Genomic DNA, 23,298 nt, shown 5'->3' with positions numbered 1-23,298 from the left:
ACCAGAGAACTCATGACATCTGGTGGACAAAAGGTAAGAGACTTTATAATTCAAAATAATGTATACTTTCGTCCTATGGGAACAAACTAATTATTTGCCTCTCACAGGCTAGAACCAGATAAATGTCTAACCTGTACCTGAAAGTGATGTTCCTCTTAAATTTTATGTCTGTTTGTTCCAATATGTGTTCTTCTTAAGCTCCATATCTTGAAACTATAGCTATTTTATTTCACGATTTAAACATGGAATGAATCTGCAAACCTGACAGTTGAGTTAACGGTTCTGAGGAAAGCCCATTGTCATGGCCAAAATGTGATAATAGTATACAATTCACATTTCTCTGAATGCATAGTTTGACCAATTTTGCAAAAAAGTTAAATTAGATATTTTTTCTTTCCAAACTGTAATTGTGAAATATCAAAATAAAGGAAAAATTATTCATGAATATCATCACCTGTAAAACAAGCATACAGGAGGAGAGTCACAATCCTTTTCTTCATACAAAGTATCAGGGCAGTCACGACCACTATTTGCAGGAAATTGTAATATAACACGATTTCTAGACTGTTTTGTAATTGAAGTGCTCCCTGTAAACAAAAATAAAAAGGTATCCTGAGTTGAGACGCAGGACCAAAATACTGAAATCAAAGTAACGAGCAAGAGGAAAACACTACATAAAAGATTCAAATTCAAGGCTTCAAAGTTTAACATTTTTTTAAAATCATTTGGAAAGGATAAAAAAAATCACATTTAGTAAGTATATCATACAGAATCATAATGATAAACATCAAAGCACATATATGTATTTTCAACTGTGGTGCAATGGTATTGTTCAATACAATAACTGTGTAGTCTAATCAATGCATATTCCACATGCAGAGATTTATGTCATACCACTCTGATATAAATAATAATAATAATAAATCTTTATGTATAGCCTGCTTTGCTCCCAAAAAGGAATCCAAAGTAGCTTCCAACATCTTAAATACAGTATAAAATCAACAGCAATTAAACACATATATAACACATGTTATATTAAGAAATACCTATTGCTATCTCAAATCTCACGTTCAAGTATTTTGTAAACCACCCCAATGTATTTTCAAAGTCTTTCATCCATAATGCCAATATTATTTTAACTGAGCTGTACCCTACCATTTTCTTAATGTAGACAATAGATGATTTTCCTGTGCTTAGTATAAATCCTACAAACTCTTAGAATCATACAATAGTGAGACAAACTGGCCTGCCAGATGTTTCTGGATTGAGTCATCATGATCAATAGTCTGGAAAGATAGGTGTATAACAACAGCTGGAAGGCCATAGATTTCTAGTTTTTTATATTCTTAAAACCAATCTTAGGCTTCTTTTGCCAAGAATGGATATGTCCAAAAGCATATAAGCTGTCTAAATAGTGAATTCATTAGAAGAAATACCAGTCTTGTTATTAAATATTTTTGGCTATGCTTCCCCTCTCATTTTCACATGTCTTTATATGTGCAGTGATTTTCTACATTAAAAAGTTGATTTTTTAAAATGCCATATTGTTACTAAAGAAAAGCAGAATGAAATATTGTGCAGATGTTTCTAATATTGCTATGCCTGACATTATGTCTACCGGAAGGAATATGCTCCATTTCTTTCCCCAGCCATCAAGCTAAACCTTCCAGGCTCCTCCTTAAGTCTCCACATGCTCTTTATTTTCTCAAAAGGTTACAAGTTTAATCTGTCTAATCCTTTATTAGTAAGAGATGCACTAATCAGTAACCAGGACGGCTGTAAAACTGACTTTGTATTTCCCTCATTTTTACAACAAGGAGCATTAACTGTGAACTATAAAGAATATATTTCAGTACAACAATCCCATGGCGCTTGAAAATAGGTGACAGTGAGTAAGCACCATATGCCACCGGAGGATTAACACATATGAACAAGGAATTATATTATTGACTGCAGCTATGATAGTGCATATTAAGATGGATGCCTCCTGCTAAGCTCAAAGAGGAAGAATGGGATAAAGCAGAAGTGTGTTTGGAATGCTAAGTCAGTTTTTTAAAGAACGTTCTTTAACTATAATTGTGTTGCAAAAGAAATATAGGATGCTGAACAATTGGAAAAAACAGTAACAATGAAAATGTAGCAATGTGTGCTCATATATAAGAGTGAACATTATTTGATCTGTATTTAATGCTAAAGAAACAGTCGTAGCCATCTCTTTATTACTTTCTTCCATAAAATATGCAAAATATTACATAAACGGAAGAAAAATGTTCTGTCAAGTATTTATCACTAGTAAGAGGGTTTGAACCATCTTCATCTTTGGCCTCTGTCCCTGAGATGAAATTAAATCTATATTGCTACATCACAACCACTGTTAATTTCATTGAATCTTGACCATAATTTCAACTAAGTGAAGAAACAGTAAAGATAAAGGAGGAATATATATATATATATATATATATATAGCTATATGTTTAAAAGTATCTGCATAAGTCTTTCTAACTCTGTAGAACTAAGAAGAAGAACGCTATTAGAGTAGGACAACTATATTTCTGCCTCGGACTTATTACATGACATGGAATCATAGAATCACTGAGTTGGAAGAGATCTCGTGGGCCATCCAGTCCAACCCCCTGCCAAGAAGCAGGAAAAATGCATTCAAAGCACTCCTCAGCCTCTGTTTAAAAGCCTCCAAGGGAGGAGCCTTCACCACACTCTGGGGCAGAGAGTTTCACTGCTGAACAGCTCTCACAGTTATGAAGTTCTTCCTAATGTTCAGGTGGAATCTCCTTTCTTGTAGTTTGAAGCCATTGTTCCACATCCTAGTCTCCAGGGCAGCAGAAAACAAGCTTGCTCCCTCCTCCCTATGACTATCACATATTTATTTCTCCTCTAAGCCTTCTCTTCTGCAGGCTAAACATGCCCCGCTCTTTAAGCTGCTCCTCATTGGGTTTGTTCTCCAGACCCTTGATCGTTTTAGTTGCCCTCCTCTGGACACATTCCAGTTTGTCAACATCTCCCTTCAATTCTGGTGCCCAGAATTGGACACAATTTTCCAGACAGATTAGAGGGTAGCACACATTCTCTGGGACTAGACAATACACTCCTATTTATGCAGGCCAAAATCCCATTAGCTTTTTTTGCCGCCGCACCACATTGTTGGCTCATGTTTAACTTGTTGTCCACGAGGACTGCAAGACCTTTTTCACATGTACTGCTCTTGAGCAGGTGTCCCCCATTCTGTATCTTTGCACTTCATTTTTTCTGCCTAAGTGGAGTATCTTGCATTTATCCCTGTTGAACTTCATTTTGCTAGTTTTGGCCCATCTCTCTAATTTGTTCAGATCGTTTTGAATTCTGCCCCTGTCTTCTGGAGTATTAGCTATCCCTCCCAATTTGGTGTCATCTGCAGACCTGATGATCATGCCTTCTAAGCCTTCATCGAAGTCATTAATAAAGATGTTGAACAGAACTGGGCCCAGGACGGAACCCTGTGGCACTCCACTCATCACTTCCTTCCAGGATGAAGAGGAAGCATTGGTGAGCACCCTTTGGGTTTGTTCGCTTAACCAGTTACAGATCCACCTGACCATAGTTTTGCTTAGCCCACATTTGACTAGTTTGTTTGCCAGAAGATCATGGGGGACATGAACCACCCTGAGTCTCCTTGGGGAGAGAGAGTGGGTTATAAATAAATATATTCTTATTCTTATTATTCCTTTCTTGCTGCTTTCCAGGTGTTTTTACCTGCCTGGAATATATATATATATATTACAAACACATATAATCTGTTAATAGTCACCTTTTGTGAAAGAAATTCCTTCCAATAGTCTCCCACCAGGAAAGGAGTGACATTGTTTGATACATCCAAGACAAACACATTGTTAACCAACTGGAATTGTGACTGCCCTGTCTTATGTGATTAACCTCTAGGAGATCTATGCTTTTAGGTTCTAACTGGATATAAAAATTCAGAAGAAACAGCTTTACTACCTAGAATGCAAGTAGCTAAATAAAACAACAACAATGGAGTGTTAGGTCAGAAGTCATCCACCAATAACTGCTCAGCCTCAGTACCTTCTTGACAGGAGGAAGGACATGGTGTCCAGTCACTGAATGGTGTTACAATGCAATCTTTCCTGCAGGGCAGCAAGCAAGGTCTAACAGTCTCAGGTCGAAGGCTTTCAGGACACCTAAAAGGATCCAAATTGAAAAATAGATCATATTGAAAACAATTTTTCAAAGGCTAAATGTCCATAGGGCTAAGAAGATATACAGTTGGATCTCCACATTCACAGATTCTGCATCCTTAGTCAACCATCCATGGCTTGCAAATAATCCACGCCTCCCCAAAAATTCCAAAAAGCAAATCTTGATTTTTACCACTATATATAAAGGACACCATTTTACTATACCATTTAATATAATAGGACTTGAGCATCTGCAGAGTTTGGCCTCCACAGAGGATCCCAGACCAAAATTCCAGCTGATAGCAAGAGTTAAGGAATGTGAGTTACGAATCATTAAAATAATTAGGATTTAGAAGTTGGATAGTGGGATGATATTATACCCTGATGCTTCTCCAGATGGTTTCACTTGTAGCAATACCCCTACAGCCTGGAAATGGGCACTCCATTAATTGAAATCAAAAGAGCTATCAATTACATAAAAACATTGTATACACATTTGCCATTCTGGGTGACTTCCAACTGTTCCAATACACTACTAAATGTACTATTCTGCCCATGGGTGTTTAGCAACAACTAAATAATCTGTCATGTTGTCAAAATTGTCATATCTCTAAACAAGTCCTATACTTTATGACATGCTTTACTGACCAGGATAAAGGTTGGATGTGTATGTATACTCTAGCTTTCCAATGGTTTGGAGTAGCCGTACGTGTGCATTGGTTAGAAAGTATTATCTAAGTGCTCATCTGTTTTATGCATGAAATGGGAAGAGGAACCTACATCTAATTCTCTCCTGGGAAACACATGGCATCTGGATTGAACTAGGAGGTGGTGAACTGTCAATCCACTATATGTCACTGACTGTCAAAATTTCAAACAAAATTGTTACCATATGGTGACTCCATCATCTTATTCCCTGTCTCAGCTGTTCATCTTAATCCTTGCCTTAGGGAACCTTCAATGATATAATTGGTCTGTGCTACAACCTCTCTATTTCCTACATCATTCGTATTTAGATTCTGGATTGTCTTAAAACAACTTACTAAGAATATAACTGCCCTACAACTTGGCTGATAAATCAGTAAATCAAAACGACATCTTCCCAACTTATTTTTGATAATACAATCTTCTCAGCTGAAGGGTAAAGCAGCTTAAGACAACTTTAAAACAATTTGAAATAACATAATCAAAACAAAAGGACACAAAATCAAGTCTCTATTCACTTCTTCCCATCACTTCCCTTCCTCCCTCTCCTCCTCCCTCTCCCCCTGATATACAAGCTTATTAAAGGTCAAATTAAACTAAACTAATTTGCTGAAGTCTGTTACTTTGTAAATAAGACCAATAATATTGATTTTGTCATATCACAGTAAAACTTTATATTAAGGAGAAATGGTCCTCATTTGCAGTTCCATGTACAGCTTCTGCTCCTTAAAAACATATTCAGTGACATAAACATGATGATTCAAGAGATCAACTGGCGTCTTTCAATTCTTCATTCACAAGACTTGCATCGGTTCCATTAGTTATCTCTTTGCATTATTCAAGAAAGCAAAGCGTGAAGATACAAAAACTTGAAACAAGAAAAAAAAAGATTTTATGAGCTACTAAGGTAATTTGATTCTTACAAGTTGTGCTTGCTACTATTCTGGACAAATGGAAGGAGAGGAGACAGAAAGGAAAAGAGGGTGCCATTTTAATGAAAGGGAATGGAAAATAGAACTTATTAGCAATGTAGAATGATCAGATACCCGAATTTCCCCAATATTTACTTTTTTGGTCCTACTTGTCCCACGTTGACTCGGACACAGATGACTTTCCTTGTCTGCATCCCAACGGCACAGGTGGACTCCCCATTCCAGCCAGCAGAAGAGTTGAATGATGATACAGAGACATCTTCTATACACTGGCCCCAAGCTCCTGTCTGCCAGTAATACACTGTGCAAGGATGTTCATTGCAGTTGCGTGTTTCCTGTAGTGAACTGCTGTTTGGGCACTGAAGTCCACCTGCAAAAAGTAATGTGTGAATACTGTGAAATATCAAGCTAACTCATAAGTATGGTATTCAATTCTTTTTAATTAGGACAAGTGAAATGTAACAGAAAGCCCACAGCCTAGTTCTGTTAGGGCTGTACTACTTCAATCTGCAGGTGTGAGTCCACATGCCCGAATGTTCCTCTATTCATAATCACAGAGAAAACTAGAAATAAGAATTCTAAACTAGACACTATCCCACTTGCCTTATTTTCTATATTTTCTTATTTTCTATATTCATGTTTACATATGCACTTGATTTCAAAACATCAGATAAGTAGTTTCCCGAAGGGCTAACTTAATCACTTTATTAGAGTGATCAATAAACAGAAACATCTGACTGTTATTTGAAGAGATATCAACTTCAACTTTCTTCTAAATGAAAAAAACATTTTCACCACCCTCAAAATCTATAGCACCTTAGTACAGCCATGCACACACACATCTTTATTTTAAACTTTTTTAAAAGGATGTATTCTGGGTAACTGATTGATTCATGCTTAATGCCAAGACTAGACCTGTCCAGTGCAATATCATCCTTATAACATCATCAGGGGCTGATTTGTGTAACTTCACTAGGAGTAATCCTTAAGTCTTAGCTTTGGCTTTGAAATCTTATTTTCAAGTGGACAATCCTAACTGCAGAAGCCATAAATTGATACACCTGAAAATAATATCCAAATATATAAAACTGGGAGACACCTATGATCTGCTGGAGAGGTTCCACCACCTGCTCAAACGCACGGTGGGAACACGGGAGAGGACCTTTTTGGTGGCTGCTCCCAGACTGTGGAACTCCCTCCCAAGAGTGACTAGGATGGCCCCATCCCTGCTGGCTTTCCGTAAGCAGGCCAAGACCTTTTTATGTCTACAAGCATTTACAGAAGGGTAAGGGGTGGGCTTTGGGGGGGGGGGGGGGTTGGGGGGGATTGGGGGGAACATGAGTTTTAAAGGCCATTTTAGTGTATTTACTGTATTATAAATTTGCTTTTACCACACTGCTATTTTATTGTTATTTAACCTTTGTATTGCACCTTTTAAACTTGTTTAGTGTGCAGTATTAGCCACCTTGAGTCCCCACAGGGAGAAAGCTGGAGTATAAATAAAAATAACAATAATAAGTTTAGTTAGAACTAGAGTAGATTCGGTCTCTGTAGCTTGAAACCATTCTATTGGGCATACAATCTGTTGCTGGTAATCTATTTCTTCTAATAATCTGAGTGCAGCTTCCACTTCATTTCCTAAAATTGGAGGTTCACCTTTTTCAAATGAATTTGTCATCATTTCATTTCTTTTAAATAGTTTATCCATGTATTATTTCCATCATTTTTATTTCTACTTGGTCATGTAATGTGTTTCCTTGCTGTTCATAAAACAATTCCACTCTTGGTTTGAATTTCCCTTTCATTTCTCAGATGTTGTGAAAGAGGTATCTCAGTCCTCCTCTTATTGTTGATTCCTCTTCCTTTTATCATCTATTTATCTGCACTGATGATTATAATAGTTCACCTTGTACCAATGCAGACATCACTGAGAAGTTGCATTCAGGGAACTCAGCTTAGGTTTGGTATATAGGTTTGGTATTATATACATTATAAACCAGGAAAACTAAAAAGGAAACCAATCAACTGGATTCTGGCAAATCTCTATTTCTGGCTCGTCCAGATGCATGAGATTATTATTATTATTATTATTATTATTATTATTATTATCATAGACTGAATGGATTTAAGTAAGCAACGGGCATATTACCATGACTGCTAGAAAATTATGAACTTCCTCGTTAAAATACAAACAATACAAAACATATGGCCTACACTTATTTCGAATGTAAATGTTAACGTTAAAAATGACAGCTACAATATGCAAACAGTGGTAGCAACACATTTAAATTGGAGTTGATAGTAAACTGTTATAACATTTCCCCAGTACTTTAATTAATGTCTTCACTATTCCCTGAAGACAAATGTTTGTGATCAGAATGGATTGGGAAATTTGGAAGAAAGCCATCAATAAACCACTCTTGGATTATTAGCTTTACAATCATTTAATTTTAGTTCTTACTCCTTTGGAAGCTAACTTGAAAAGCAAGATCAAAAAACAACAAATAAACAGGCAAACTTCTTCCCTAATTAGCGACTTCTAAAATGAAAGATAGGTTCAAGGAAATGGCAATATTGATAATGATTGTAACTGTTATTTTGCTAAATATATATTCCATTGCTGCTTTTTCTATTCCTATTTACAAACATGTAAATCAATAATAATAATAATAATAATAATAATAATAATAATAATAATAATTTATTTATATTCTGCTCTATCTCCCCAAAGGGACTCAGGGCAGATTCCAAACATAAAAGGTGAACAACAATACATCCATACTAACAAAATTTATACAACCCAATATATAAATACGAATTATAACTTAACAAACTAAAATTAAATAATAAAACACAGTCTGTTATAACGGACATAAGACAAAACATCAAACATCAAATGGAAACAATAATTTCCCATTTCTTTGGGACAACAAAAATATTATTGAAAAGGTGGAACCGGTTTTCAGCTTAGTATAATCTTTCTGTTCTTTCATTACTCTCTTTGTCATAATAAATTTCCTTAGAAGTTTTTTCAGGTTTTGGTATCTCAAGGGTGACTTTTAGGGAAAAACTTAATACCACCCTCTTATTTGTTTGGTAACCATTTTTTCCTGTATGTTTTTGTATGTTTTTAATGGTTTCTTTTTGAGAGTTTAATTATTTTTAAAAGTTTATATTTTGTGAATGTTTAACTATGTACTTTTAAATCAGTTGTAAGACACTTGGAGTCTTAGGAAATGGTGGGGTATAAATACATACATACACAACAAATTTACAGACACAGATAACTTTTACCAAAAACTGAAAATAGACAATGGCCTCCAGCAGTCTTTGGCTTATAAAAACTATGTATATACTGCTGCAATGAATAAAATACTATCGTATATTGCTGAAGGTGAAGAGACAGCCAAAATTTATTAAATAGCACATCACAAAATTCCACTGTGGTTTCGTGTCATGTCAATGACAATAGATTTGACTGAAATAAAGTCTAAAATCTATCATTTAAACTGATATGGTCTGGATTTGAACTTTAATCTGAGAAGTGAAAGTGACATATCAGCAACTTTCCAAATTATATTATGGTCCTGGCAGATCTTTTATTCATAAATGCTATGCAGTCTTCAGGGCTCAAGTTTAATAAAACTACTTAAGAACACATGTAACTGTTTTTGATAAAAATTGCTTCTAATTTGTATGGATGTCATACTTGGCCCAGTTCTCCCAGACATCTCCTGTCCAGATTGCTGATCATATGCTTTTCTTGTGTTCTTAGATAAGGCATTGAGATCATGTGCAAGTCTATCTTTAAGTGTGTGAGCATAGCAGTTCTTTCACAGCTAAGTACTAAAGCAAAGGTGAGAAAAGTGTAGACTGTGCACCACATTATGCCTACCCCCTCCCCCAAATCCCAGAGCTATGTGTGTGGAAAATTGTTGTTTCCTTTTGGGGTGATTTTCCACCAGTATTCTGTTAAAAACCACCCCAAACTACATGCAAATACAGTGGTTTACTTTCCTCCAAAGATGAAGTACTTTGGCCACATAACGAGAAGACAAGAAAGCTTGGATACTGGGGGAAATGGAAGGAAAAGAAAGAGGGGCAGACCAAGGAAAAGATAGATGGACTGTATCCTTGAAGTGACTGACTTGACTTGGAAGGAGCTGGGGGTGGCCATGGCCAACAGGGAGCTCTGGCATGGGCTGGTCCATGAGGTCATGAAGAGTCAGAAGCGACTGAACAAATAAACAACAACACCTTCCTCCACCCTATCCATTGTTTTGTTTGGATTTCAGCCAAAATAACAATTGGAAGAACAGGACATTATGTCTGAAGCAACAATATAACCCATAGAGGTGAAATCTGGCTCCTACTTGTGAAGTTATCTACCCCTGTATTAAACTATCTCCTGTCAACCCTCCAAATAAATTAAGTTTTTTAATCTCTCCTCTATGCCTGAAGTAATTATGTTTCACAGTTGCATTTACCCATTGTTGTAAGAGAAGGCGGTAAAGGTAAAGGTTTCCCCCTGGCATTATGTATAGTTGTGTCTGATTCTGGGAGATGGTGATTATCTCCATTTCTAAGCCGAAGAGCTGGTGTTTTCCGCAGACACCTCCAAGGTTATGTGGCCAGCATGACTGCACGGAGTGCCGTTACCTTCCTGCAGAAGTGGTCCCTATTAATCTACTCACTTTTGCATACTTTCGAACTGCTAGGTTGGCACAAGCTGAGCCTAACAGCGGGAGCTCACCCCACTCCCCAGATTCGAACCGCCAACTTTTCAGTCAACAAGTTCAGCAGGTCAGCGGTTTAATCTGCTGTGCCACAAGGGGGCCCAAGAGAAGCAAAAGTAATGTAAATTTAACTATCAAGAAGGATGGAGAACTACATATTCACAGAATGACTTTTAAATATGATTCCAAGTTTTTCCTACCATATCTCCATAACGTGTTTTTTCACTTAAATTTTGTTGACTAGAACCCTTTATGTTACTAACTTCTAGCCCAGGGTGGGGGAATGTGCAGCTTTCCCATAGCTTCTTGGGTGTGACTTCCATTAACCTTTAATCAACATAACCACTGATTTATAATGATGGGAACTGAAGTTCAATACATTTGAAAAGCTACGCATTTCCCATCAGTGTTCTAGTCAATCAAGTTAATATTTTGAAAACATCAATTCTTAGGTATATCTGTCAGACCAGCTCATTGCATAAAACACTGAATATATGCATCGAAATAACCCAAGGCTAAGAGATTCCACTGATCCAGGGTGCAATGTACTGCCTAAATATTCTGCATAGTCTCAATTACTATTATTTCCTTGCAATTATCTTGGCAATGACCAGCAGCCATTTTCATGAGTTGTTGGCTGAAAACTTCCTTTTGAATAAAAAAATTCATAGCCAAGAGATTTCAGAGCTTGAAGATAGTGTTCTGATTTAAATAATTATTTAAATACACTTTTCTTTTCTGCAACAATAGCTGCGCATTTGTCCTCGTGATAACATTACCAAATTATCCCACAGACTGATTATGCATGCTTCACTTTATGTGTAGGGCATGTTAATTCATGGATGCTGGCTGCAATGTTTAATTTTGTATAAAACGCCCTAGACCTGAGGTATGTGTATATATAACATCAGGGCTCGCACACTAATTGAATTTGTTACCCTTATTTTTTTTTAAGGGAGGAGAAACATCTTTTAGGAAAATGCATTAAAAACAATATTTCATATTTCAAAAATACTTCCGTTATTCAAGTATCAGAAACTAACAAGTTGAAGCTATAGAATCATAGAGATGGAAAAGACACAAAGGCCATCTAGTCCAATCCCCTGCCATGCATGAAACTACAATCAAAGCACTTCCTTTCAATGGCCACCCAGTCTCTACCCATCTCTAAAGGAGACTCTACCACACTCCAAGTTAGTATATCCAACTGGCAAACATCTCTGGCTGTAATGAAATTCTTCCTAATGTTTAGGTGGAATCTCTTTTCCTGCAATTTGAATCCAATATACTTTCTGAACATTCATCACCACTTCCTACTAATGTTCAAGAGACTACATTAGGAATTCATAGCGATATGCCAAGGTTGCTGAAGGAGCTGACCTTACCTTCACCTGGATATGCCAAGATGGAGCGGGCGCGCATCTGTTTCCCTTCTGTGGTTTTCCCTGAGCAGGTGTGAGAGCAGGAGGACCATCCAGACCATGCGCTGAGTACACAGTCCTTTGGGCATGGAACTTCACAAACGATGGGGACTGGATAGATAGCATCTCTGCACAGCTGTCGATCAACCTCTTCTCCTGGGAAAGAACAGGACACAAGCAGTCTATCATTACTAATTTAACTTAGATTGAGAAATTTTAAGCCAGATGGTGACACAACTAGATTAGATTTTGTTTTTTTATTTTTGTTTTTTTGATTTTATCTTTATGCAATACAGTCTATATATCCATCGACCTATATAAACTTATTGCAATATTCACATGTTTTCATGCATTTCAAGTTGATCTGAAGCTAAACAGGAGAAATACACAATTGTGCTTTATAAATATTAGGCCAAGAGCTAGCAATGAAACTGAATTAAAACAGAGAACCCCATGGGAATACTATCTCTGGATCTCTTTATGAGTTAGTACATTATCTAATATGATGCAAATGAGGACCAGAATAAGGTCTTGGACCTGATTAATCAACAATGTGGGAACCCAAGAATTTTAGTTTTCTAATTTTTCTCCCCAGAATACACACTGATGAACCAAGTTTAATCCTATCTGATATTTATCAGTCTTTAAAACTAAATGTCTTGAGGTTGGATTTCTTGAAGGATAATTGAGTCCCACATAGATCTAAGACTGAGAAAAACTTTTGGACCACTTGTCTCAATACTTTCGTCAAAAGAGAAGTATAATTTGGCTACTTATTTTTAGCCAAAAGAATATGAAAAGATTCCGTCTCAAAAAATCTGTTAAATGTAGTACGGTGTTTGATTTCAACTAAATCGCTGACTTTATTTCATTAAAAACTGTTTTGAAGAAACATGTTGAAAGCAGGGAAGTATTTTATGTCTTGGTCACACTAAAATGTGATGAAATGTTAGCAGCTGCCATATATCTTATATGACAGTGAGATGGCTTAGGTATAGGGGAAGTCACAGCTATGCTCACAAAATCCCCGAAATATTTCCTCAAAGGACCGGAGTCTGACTGGCAGCTGCAAAATGCAGCAGCATGTGATTGTTGCCTCTTTAAAAATTAAAATTACCCAAAGGCAATAAAACACTGTCACCAACTGCATACTGAAGTGTTATTTTCAAATCCAGACTACCACTAAGCAAGCTTTATCTGACTCGAGGTAATAATATGGAACACGCCAAGAATTTGCAATAGTAAATTCTTGGAGTGCAAGTATGGCATTCAGAGTGAATTGCTTCTAATATATTACTAATAATTTTATGAGCAACTTGACCTCTGTGAACATCACACTTTATTTCATAACGTGACAGGTTACGCAGGTATCAATTAACCATATATTAAGGAAGAAATTCCAATATAAAAATCACCATCAGTTAGCAGAAATCTCAACATAAACTAGCCATTGTCAATAGCACTATGGTTTATTTTCATTATATTGTGATTTAGAAATAAGTATCATGATTGGATAGGCTTGCAAAAAAAAAAAAAAAAAAGCCCGATATCGTCTAAGTTCCTCAGAGCCTTCTTATTGTGCAATCCAGTTTTTTTTTCACTTATGGTGCCCCTCTCACAGGGTTTTTGGGGGTTGAGTGTGTATAATTTTCTCAAGGTGCGTTTCCATGGCCAAGCAGGGAATGGAACTCTGGTCTCCAGAGTCATGGTCCAACACTCAACCACTGCACCATGCTGGCAGGGGACAAAAATGCAGCACAACCAATATAAACATGGTTAAGGTGCAACTGGAAACCTGCAAGACTGCACCGGTCTCACCTATTTTAATAGAAACTTATATTTACTGAAAAAAAGCTACTACATATCTGATTATATGAGCCTTTTTCAGGTGTTCCTAAAGTGGGACAATAAACATGTGAGGTGGGTAGTGTGGTGGTGATCTTATCTCTGTCACAAAGAGTGGTGAACAAAAAAGGAAGTTTTATTTTCTGAAACAGAATTCAATAGGAGAGATCAAGGGTGTATGGCTGCGTTTACTGTACCTACATGGAAAACATCTAAATAGGGCGATCATGTAGCAAGTAATCATAGTTCCTCATAGAGAAAAGTCATCACCACAACTATTTAACAGTACAGTTGCATCCATATCAGGTCAAAAGAAAACATTAATTACCACATTTAAAGAGCATTTGGCCTTCCACATTTGTGGGTTTGACTTTTGTGGATTTGAATATTCACAGATTTGATTTAAATGTTTTCTCTAGTAATCCCTAGATCTTCCAATCCAATTATATGGTCAGCTTCCAGTAAAAGTTGACCATAGTGTTGAGATGGAGGATCTAGAAATTTCTAGTGAAGTGTCCTCTCTGGTAAAAAAAAAAAAAGCATATTTTAATTCATGATTTTTCACTTTTGTGGGGATGCAGTCGTACTTTTTTAAAAAGCGTATAGATATGAATGGTGGCGACAAGTGATGAAAAAGCAATCAGGTAGGAAATGTCTTACTTCTATCAAAGGATATAAAACAAATGCAATATATATTGTTAAAACATTACCACTGCACCATAAATACCATCATGAATACCACGTTACAACAACATCTGTTATAGGACTCCAGTATGCTGATGACAATGTTGTCTGTGTGCATTCAGAAGAAGATTTACAAGCCACTCTAAACACCTTCGCAGAAGCATACGAGAAGCTCGGCCTGTCATTGAGCATAGAGAAAACCAAAGTGCTCTTCCAGCAGTCACCAGACAATCCCTCTCCAATGCCAGAGATACAGCTTAATGGTGTAACATTAGAAAATGTTGACCATTTCCGCTACCTTGGCAGCCACCTCTCCACTAAAGTCAACATTGACACTGAAATACAACACCGCCTGAGCTCTGTGAGTGCAGCATTTTTCCGAATGAAACAGAGAGTGTTTGAGGACCGGGACTTCCATAAGGATACCAAGGTGCTTGTTTATAAGGCTATTGTCCTCCCAACCCTGCTATATGCCTTCAAAACATGGACTGTCTACAGACATCACATGCAACTCCTGGAATGATTCCATCAGCGCTGCCTCCAGAAAATCCTGCAAATCTCTTGGGAAGACAAGTGAACAAACGCAGCGTGCTGGAAGAAGCAAAGACCACCAGCATTGAAGCGATGGTCCTCCACCATCAACTCCGCTGGACCGGCCATGTTGTCCGGATGCCTGACCACCATCTCCCAAAACAGTTGCTCTACTCCGAACTCAAGAACGAAAAACGGCATGTTGGTGGACAGGAAAAGAGATTTAAAGATGGGCTCAAAGCCAACCTTACAAACTCTGACATAGACACTAAGAACTGGGAAGCCCTGGTCCTTGACCGCTCCCGCTGGAGGTCAGCTGTGACCAGCAGCGCTGCAGAATTTGAAGAGGCATGAATGGAGGGTGAAAGAGAAACGTGCCAAGAGGAAGGCGCGTCAAGCCAACCCCGACCGAGACCGCCTTCCACCTGCAAACCAATGCCCTCACTGTGGGAGAAGATGCAGATCAAGAATAGGGCTCCACAGCCATCAACGGATCCACAAGAATACTGATCCTGGAAGACTATCCTACTGGTCCAACGAGGGATCACCTAAGAAGAAGACCACATGTTACTGGTTCTTCTCCAAAAGATTTTAAAGAGATCTCACCCCAGTCCCTGAAGAAGAATAAACTTCAGAGTAAAGAACAGCCAATAATAGTTGAATTGCATCAGAAAATAATGGCTTTTGCTGCAATATTTGGAATCAAATTACTATAGAGCCAGAAGAGTCAATAACGCATATGTATGTAATTCAAAGTAAATATAAATCATTCTAGTCAACACGCCAGTCAAGAAATACCATAGGGTGGGGAAGGCAATCTAATGAAAGAACCTTCTGAGGGAAATGTGTCAAAAGTACACAGAGCAAATAAAATTAAATGCAAGTTCAAGTAGCTTTCTTATGAGGTGTCCACAGCAGGACAAAATTATGGAGTATTAGCTGTTCTTTTTTGCTGTTAAAATAAATGTTGAATAAATGGGTGACTATTATCTTTTTACACAGTGTAGAATTGGGTTTTTAAGGCTATAGTAACAACTGTTAAATGGAGTAAAAGGGACTGAGTTTTAATGCAAAGAAAAGAATCACAACATACTTAATTATTTGTATGTTAAGATAGACCTAAACCAGAACTGAGCTATATAAAATATCTGGATCCTGTTTACAAATGAAATGTGAACTTCGTATTGTTCAAAGTTTACCCATTTCCTATGTCCCCTCCCTGCAATCCACAGTGATTATTTTAGTTTGCAGGTACCTTCAGGTTAAGCTCTGAGGCCAGCAGAGCAGGAGGAAAGTGATTGATAGAGTGTAGAAAACACCAAGCATACGAGCTCCCTAAAGACTCCTCCAGTTGAGGGTCATAGCTGCCAAGGTTTATGCAGCTCTATGTAAAACATTACACCAATTTCCATGAAATTACTACCATATTTGCATCTAATTTGCTTACAACAGCAAGAGTCTGCTCTGTAAAGGTAAAACACACACACATACACACAAAACAGACACTTTAATTGCTGGTGAACTCTGCTAGTTAGAAACCCAAGATATGCCAGGTATAATTCCTACTTAAAAGAGTGAAAATAACGTACTTAGCTACAACATAAAGGACAATTACCAGGTTATAGAAAATGGAAATAAAAACACTTTAAAACTCAAAAATATCTGCAAAGAAATTGTTCTAACTTCACCTCTGAGCAGAGAAACAGACTTTTTTTAAAAAATCTAAGAGATTAGTATCTCAGTACATCAGAAGCATTTGGAAATGGAATTACAACAGCACAACTATTTTGCCTCTTGAAAAAAATTATCAGGTGGAATCTATAAAAGTAAACACAAGTGAAAGTTTGGGATGTTCCAAACAGAAGCCAAAATTGGGTTGGGGCACAATATATGTGCTGGCACGGTAGTGCCAGGAGATTTGAATTCCTTTTCTCACACTGCTAGTTTGCATGAATCTATTTAAGCCATGCATTTTGCAATAAGGTAGCCTCCCTCAGGTTGCAATCATAGGGCCAGCAACTTGGCAATAATTGTTAGAATCTTTAGACCTGCCCCTTTTCCCAGGGTTTTGTAGGCAAAGGAGGACCTTTGTTCAGTCTCACTGTTTCGGAGCCTAACACCAGGACGTGTGGGTCTCTCTCTCCCACCTGCACAAAGGCTTCACTTCTCACAGCTTTTGCTGGGGTTAAAAAAATAGATCTAGAGCTCTGCCGGGGAGTAAAGAATAGTTCCTACAGCCTTCGTGGAGAAACTAAAGGACACCTTTCAGCTTGGCAGATCTACAGGAACCTTGCCTGGTAAGGGACCACTCGGGCTATCCATAAAGCAGCTTGGAGCCGGGAGTAGGGGCCTCATGCCAGCAAGGTAAAGAGAGATTGCCCAGGGAGGGGTCAAAGGATTTCCCTAAGGAAGAAATGAACAGTTTACCACCAGTTGCCTGCCCCCTGTTGGCAGATTGAGGAAACTACCAGTTTTCCAAGGTTATAAAGTGTTTATTTCATTTGTTTGAAGATTTAAGCCCAAATGAAGAACTTATCTCTAGCCTCAACAGAACTTTGTGTTGGGAAATCTAAAGGGCCCTTCAGCTGAGGCACCCCGGCGTCCTGTAGGGCATACAGAGACCACATCCTGTAAACAGACATTATTTCAGGCCCAGCGTGTGACAGCACAACTTGAGAAAAGTTATCCTGTACATTTGTCAAAACGGAGGGCTTTCAGATGTTGCACATTTTCCCATGTACTCTCAAAATCTCAGCCTACAACAGTAATCCATAAAGAAGCCTTTACAGAACAAGCTTCTTAATTGTTGTTTGGTGCTGTAACTGATCTAGGCCATTTTCTGCAATCAAACCATGCCAAGCTTAAATGGCAGCTAGTTGCATGTTAATGAATTGTCAATTCTCTATTCATATTTTCTCAATGACTTGTAAAGTAGCATCTGCATTTAATTAAGAATCTTAATTATGTGGTGGTTAATATTCTTAAGTCATTTTCTTTTGAGAAGTCTAAGTAAAAATAGCATTGATTTCAATTAACAAAAATATTCCAACGTTGTTTCTAACATCTGTTGGCAAGATGTGGAAGTATTTAAATATAAAAATGGTGACTATGTTCAGATCGGTGGCACGTAGGCTCTTTGAGCATAGAAGAATCTAATGAATATGCAGAACACTAATTATTAATTTTCCACTGTTTTCAATAACATTCAGAAATTTAAAAGATGGTTGAAATCAAACTGCTAGTTCCAGCTAGGGTAAATACTGGAAAGCAATTTCTAAATGATATAAGTAAAGCCCACAACATGAATTGGACGAACAATTGGATTTAAGTCACTATAATTTCATTCAATACAAAGTATGAATCCTGAATATTTAATGTGTATAGTGTGCCTTTTCAGTTAGAAATGGTTTCATATCTTTTTAAAAAACTAGCACCTCCAGATTTTGTTCAGAGTTCACTACTAGATTTAAGTACTAAAACCTCAGGGTTCAGAGCAATGTAAATTTAAGTGGAATACTTTTTATATAAAGATGAAGTAAAGGTTTCCCCTTGACATTAAGTCTAGTTGTGTCTGACTCCGGGGTGGTGGTGTTCATCTCCATTTCTAAGCTGAAGAGCCAGCATTGTCTGTAGATGCCTTCAAGGTCATGTGGCCAGCATGACTGCAAGCTGGGCCTAACAGCGAGAGCTTACCCTGTTCCCCAGATTTGAACCACCAAGATTTCGGTCACCAAGTTCAGCAGCTCAGCGGTTTAACTCGCTGTGCCACTGGGTTAAATATATGATAGGTTAAATCCACACTCGTGCTATATTTAATATGAAATCAAAGGAAAATACATTAATTAGAACTAATTAAAGAACCATTGATTGTAATCGGCCTTCTCTAAGCTTCAACCCAAAGTGCCTCCTGCTTGTATATTGTACATCTGAATTAAAATCATAAGTATAAATGCATTTTAATATAAATGCAGAGAAGTTGCAATTTGTCAAGGATTCCTGGTGCTAGTCTGCCACATCATAACATCAAACTTCTCATCATGCTTTGGGGTGTAACAAACATTATGTATGGGCCATTAGCTGTGCAATTGTACATTCAAAAAGATTTGCAGAATCAGGGAAATTCCTTATATATAATTGTGACTATATGAAGGGATATCCCCTACTGCTTTAAACATTTTGCCCAGGAGAGCAGAATATGGGGAGAAAGATAATTACCAGCCATTGTGAAAGTAATATATTCCTTTCCTAAGAGATCTATAGATTGAAGAAATACTATCCTTAGCTATCAAAATGAAGCAAAAATTATCATTTTCTTCCCTGGGTCTGATTGCCATACTCATGAGTGGTGACAGAAAAGAAAAAGCATTAAAAAAAGTCATTTTTTCTGTTTAACAAGAGCTAGCTAAAACTTTGTACAGACTCCCCCAACCGATGTACAAGTAGGGATTCATTATGACCAGCATATTCCAGAGTAGGAAAGTCATGTTTCTCCCACGATTTTCTCCTTCCTCTTTCTCCTTTTCCTCCTCCTCCTCCACCACCACCAGCACCACCACCTCTTCCTCTGTCCTTTTTAAGGAACGGGGGACTGAAGTTTGCACACTATTTCAGGTTTACTCCCAACTGTTCAGTATTGGTATCCAACAAATGTATACGAGTGGTCCAACTGAACAAACATCTGTGCCATGCCGCTGAGAATCAAGATAATCTCTCCAGAAAGGGATTTTGTTTGTTTGTTTGTTTGTTTGTTTGACTTCTTGTTAAATGGAGTTAATAAAACTATAATTCCAGGTTACTTATTATGTTCAGAAGCATCAACATTTGTGTGCATAACTTTTGAACTTTTTATCATGCAAAACTAAAATATTAAGCTGCATTTTCTAATAAAACACTTCCATATGATCATGCCCACAATATTATTTTAAGATAATGGGTAAATATTATAGAGATGTTATATTAATATCTTCTCTGATCTACTGTCTGCTGGGTATCATAATGGGAAAGCTTACGTATCTCCATTTATTTATATTACAGCCGTCAATCAGGATGATAATCCTGTACATGCAGTCTATATTTGACGAAATGAGATAAAAATAAATAAATGGAATATAGATAGATATAGAAATCAACATTTAGCTGTAAAATACTGCACCACCTGCTATCTATCCAGGGAGGATTTTTAAGCAAGTGTATGAAGCAAACACTTTCCATAATTATGTTACCTTAGAAACTATATTTTACAATCCAATATCCTCAGACATTCAAGCTGTGATAACCCGCTTTTCCTCCCTTGATAGAATGGTCTCTTTCAACTCTCAATTTTCTCTCAATTTTCAGCTGGGGAAGTTCAGGAAAAGAGAACAAAATGGTGGGTGTAACAAATGCTGGAGTCAAAATGCTGCAAACCATGTTTTTATGGACCATGTACCTATCTTTACACCTTTATTAGTTTCCAGCCCCAAGAAACAAGATGATGATTATTTGTTTTTAGCAGTCAGGTTGCTGTACATCCCTTCTAGTTAACATGAATTATTTAATAAATTTCTGGGATAATTCAAATAGTAGAGAATATTCCACGAGAAATACTTTGATGGGCACATTCATGTAACAGACTATCCTCTGACCAGGCATATCAACATCTATACTTATTGGTGGGAATTCACAATGTGAAGTTTTCTTTGGCCACTGATATTCCATGAGCGATCAGAATGTGATACTTTCAACTATTAATAATGGAGGACCTCTGCTTTGCTCAATCATAATTGGCTCAAAAATTATGAGCACTACTAGAAATAGCTCTTAAAAGAACAGGAGTAATATTTTCTTGCCCCTGAGAGTTGTACATTGATTTTAATGTTAGATACTATCACATTCCCTTGCCATTTTCAATTGCCACTCAAAATTTCATCTATATTTCATATGTATCATGAACACTAATCACAATATATCAGTCCATATTTTTTCATGTCAGAAGAGACTTGAGAAACTGCAAGTTGCTTCTGGTGTGAGAGAATTGACTATCTGTAAGGACGTTGCCCAGGGGACACCCGGATGCTTTGATGTTTTACCATCCCTTGTGGGAGGCTTCTCTCATGTCCCTACATGGGGAGCTGGAGCTGACAGAGGGAGCTTATCCATGCCCTCCCCGGATTCGAGCCTCTGATCTGTCTGTCTTCAGTCCTGCTGGCACAAGTATTTAACCGGGGGCGCCACCGGGGGCTCCTTCAGTCCTTATCATAGACACATGAATAACATGAATCACAATGCTGGAAGAGCACTTTGAAAACCAAAGTGCTCTTCCAGCAATCACCAGCCAATCCCACTCAAATGCCAGAAATACAGCTTAATGGTGTAACTTTAGAAAATGTTGACCATTTCTGCTACCTTGGCAGCCACCTCTCTACAAAAGTCAACATTGACACTGAAATACAACACTGCCTGAGCTCTGCGAGTGCAGCATTTTTCTGAATGAAGCACAGAGTATTTGAGGACCGGGACTTCCGTAGGGATCCCGTTTATAAATAATAATAATAATAATAATAATAATAATAATAATCCTTTATTTATACCCTGCTAACATCTCCCGAAGGACTCGGTGCGACTTACAAGAGGCTGAGGCCCAACACATCAATAAAACAACAGCATTACAAATACAACAATAAATAAACTCATAGAACAAGCAATAAACATTAAAACAATAGCAATTAACATTAGACAATAACACCATGACACATTTAAAACTAAGGCAGGGCCAAAGTAATGATTAAAAATTAAAAAAAATGCTGGGCATGACAGGTGAAAAATAAAGCTATTGTCCTCTCAACCCTGCTATATGCCTGCAAGACGTGGACTATCTACAGACGTCACATGCAACTCCTAGAATGGTTCCATCAGCGTTGCCTCCGAAAAATCCTGCCAATCTCTTAGGAAGACAAGCAGACAAATGTCAACATGATGGAAGAAGCAAAGACCACCAGCACTGAAGCAATGGTCCTCCACCATCAACTCCGCTGGACCAGCTACCTTGTCCGGATGCCCAACCACCGTCTCTAAAAGCAGTTGCTCTACTCCAAACTCAAGGATGGAAAATGGAATGTTGGTGGGCAGGAAAAGAGATTTAACGATGGGCTCAAAGCCAACATTAAAACCTCTGGCATAGACACTGAGAACTGGGAAGCCCTGGCCCTTGAGCGCTCCAGCTGGAGGTCAAGCTGTGACCAGCAGTGCTGTAGAATTTGAAGAGGCATGAATGGAGGGCGAAGAGAGAAATATGCCAAGAGGAAGGCGCATCAAGCCAATCCCAACCGGGACCGCCTTCCACTTGGAAACAAATGCCCTCACTGTGGGAGAACATACAGATCAAGAATAGGGCTCCACAGTAACCTACAGTCCCACCGCCAGGACACTGATCTTGGAAGACAATCCTACTCGGATGATGAGGGATCGCCTAAGTAAAGTAAGAATTACAATATAACGAATTACAAACTTTTGATACTGCCACTATCAAGTCTTGCTTAACTTACTATGTCAAAGAAAATGTTTTCTAGAACACATAAAACAATTCGCTTTAATGGAGGAATGACTTATAATGCTGAACTCTGCATATGCAGTGAAATCTGGCTCAAGGTGATAAAAGATAATGCCACTACTCAATCTACCTTAGCCCTTAGCAAACAAAAAGAAAGCAAGCATTTGTTTTCTCATTCTATTGGTTTTTACTTGCTTTGTTAGCAACCTATAGACAATGTATTTAATATTATCTCTTGAGTAGCAAATATCTAGCCTTGCTAGAGGCAGGAACTGTTGGAAAGAAACTGCTGAGGGGAGGCTTAACAGCATTGCCTACACTCTCAATTCACACAAATAGTTAAAGTCAATATTTTCTGGCATCCTTGGTGTGAATTGAAACAACACAGCATTTGTGTCCAATATTTGTGGACCTCTCCTGTGCAATCTGACAGCTTCTTCAAAACATTTTCAAGGTTCATTTGTTAATGTAGTCATACTGTGAATGATAAGGACCAGTGAATATCAGTGTATTGATCATAAACAAGCACAGTGGGCTGCTCACACTGCCTGAGTCAATCAAATGCCATCTGGGTAAAAAAAATTAAAATGGAAAAAAGTAAGTTTGAAGACAGGCAGAGTCTCTATTGGGAATAAAATCAATTCCAAGTCATGGGACCATAACGGATCAATCCATCCAATACGCTACATTTAAACAGAGCTAGTGGGAAGGGTGGGGAAAATAAAA

General features: G+C 37.7%; 1 protein-coding gene across 4 annotated transcripts in view; it reads right to left on the bottom strand.

Moving 5' to 3' along the window:
• THSD7A (thrombospondin type 1 domain containing 7A) overlaps positions 1-23,298 on the bottom strand; it is a 309,711-nt gene that overhangs the window by 72,906 nt on the left and 213,507 nt on the right. For all 4 annotated transcript variants that reach the window (XM_067470281.1, XM_060782181.2, XM_067470280.1 and 1 more), the window contains 4 exons: positions 11,949-12,140; positions 5,963-6,197; positions 4,078-4,193; positions 455-587 (listed from right to left, as the gene is read on the bottom strand). In XM_067470281.1, the coding sequence (XP_067326382.1) occupies positions 455-587; positions 4,078-4,193; positions 5,963-6,197; positions 11,949-12,140 (676 nt within the window). The remainder of the gene's footprint in view (positions 1-454; positions 588-4,077; positions 4,194-5,962; positions 6,198-11,948; positions 12,141-23,298) is intronic.

This window comes from Anolis sagrei, chromosome 6 (assembly GCF_037176765.1).
Source record: "Anolis sagrei isolate rAnoSag1 chromosome 6, rAnoSag1.mat, whole genome shotgun sequence".
Classification (NCBI taxonomy): domain Eukaryota; kingdom Metazoa; phylum Chordata; class Lepidosauria; order Squamata; family Dactyloidae; genus Anolis; species Anolis sagrei.
This window is presented reverse-complemented; position numbering and strand designations above follow the sequence as displayed.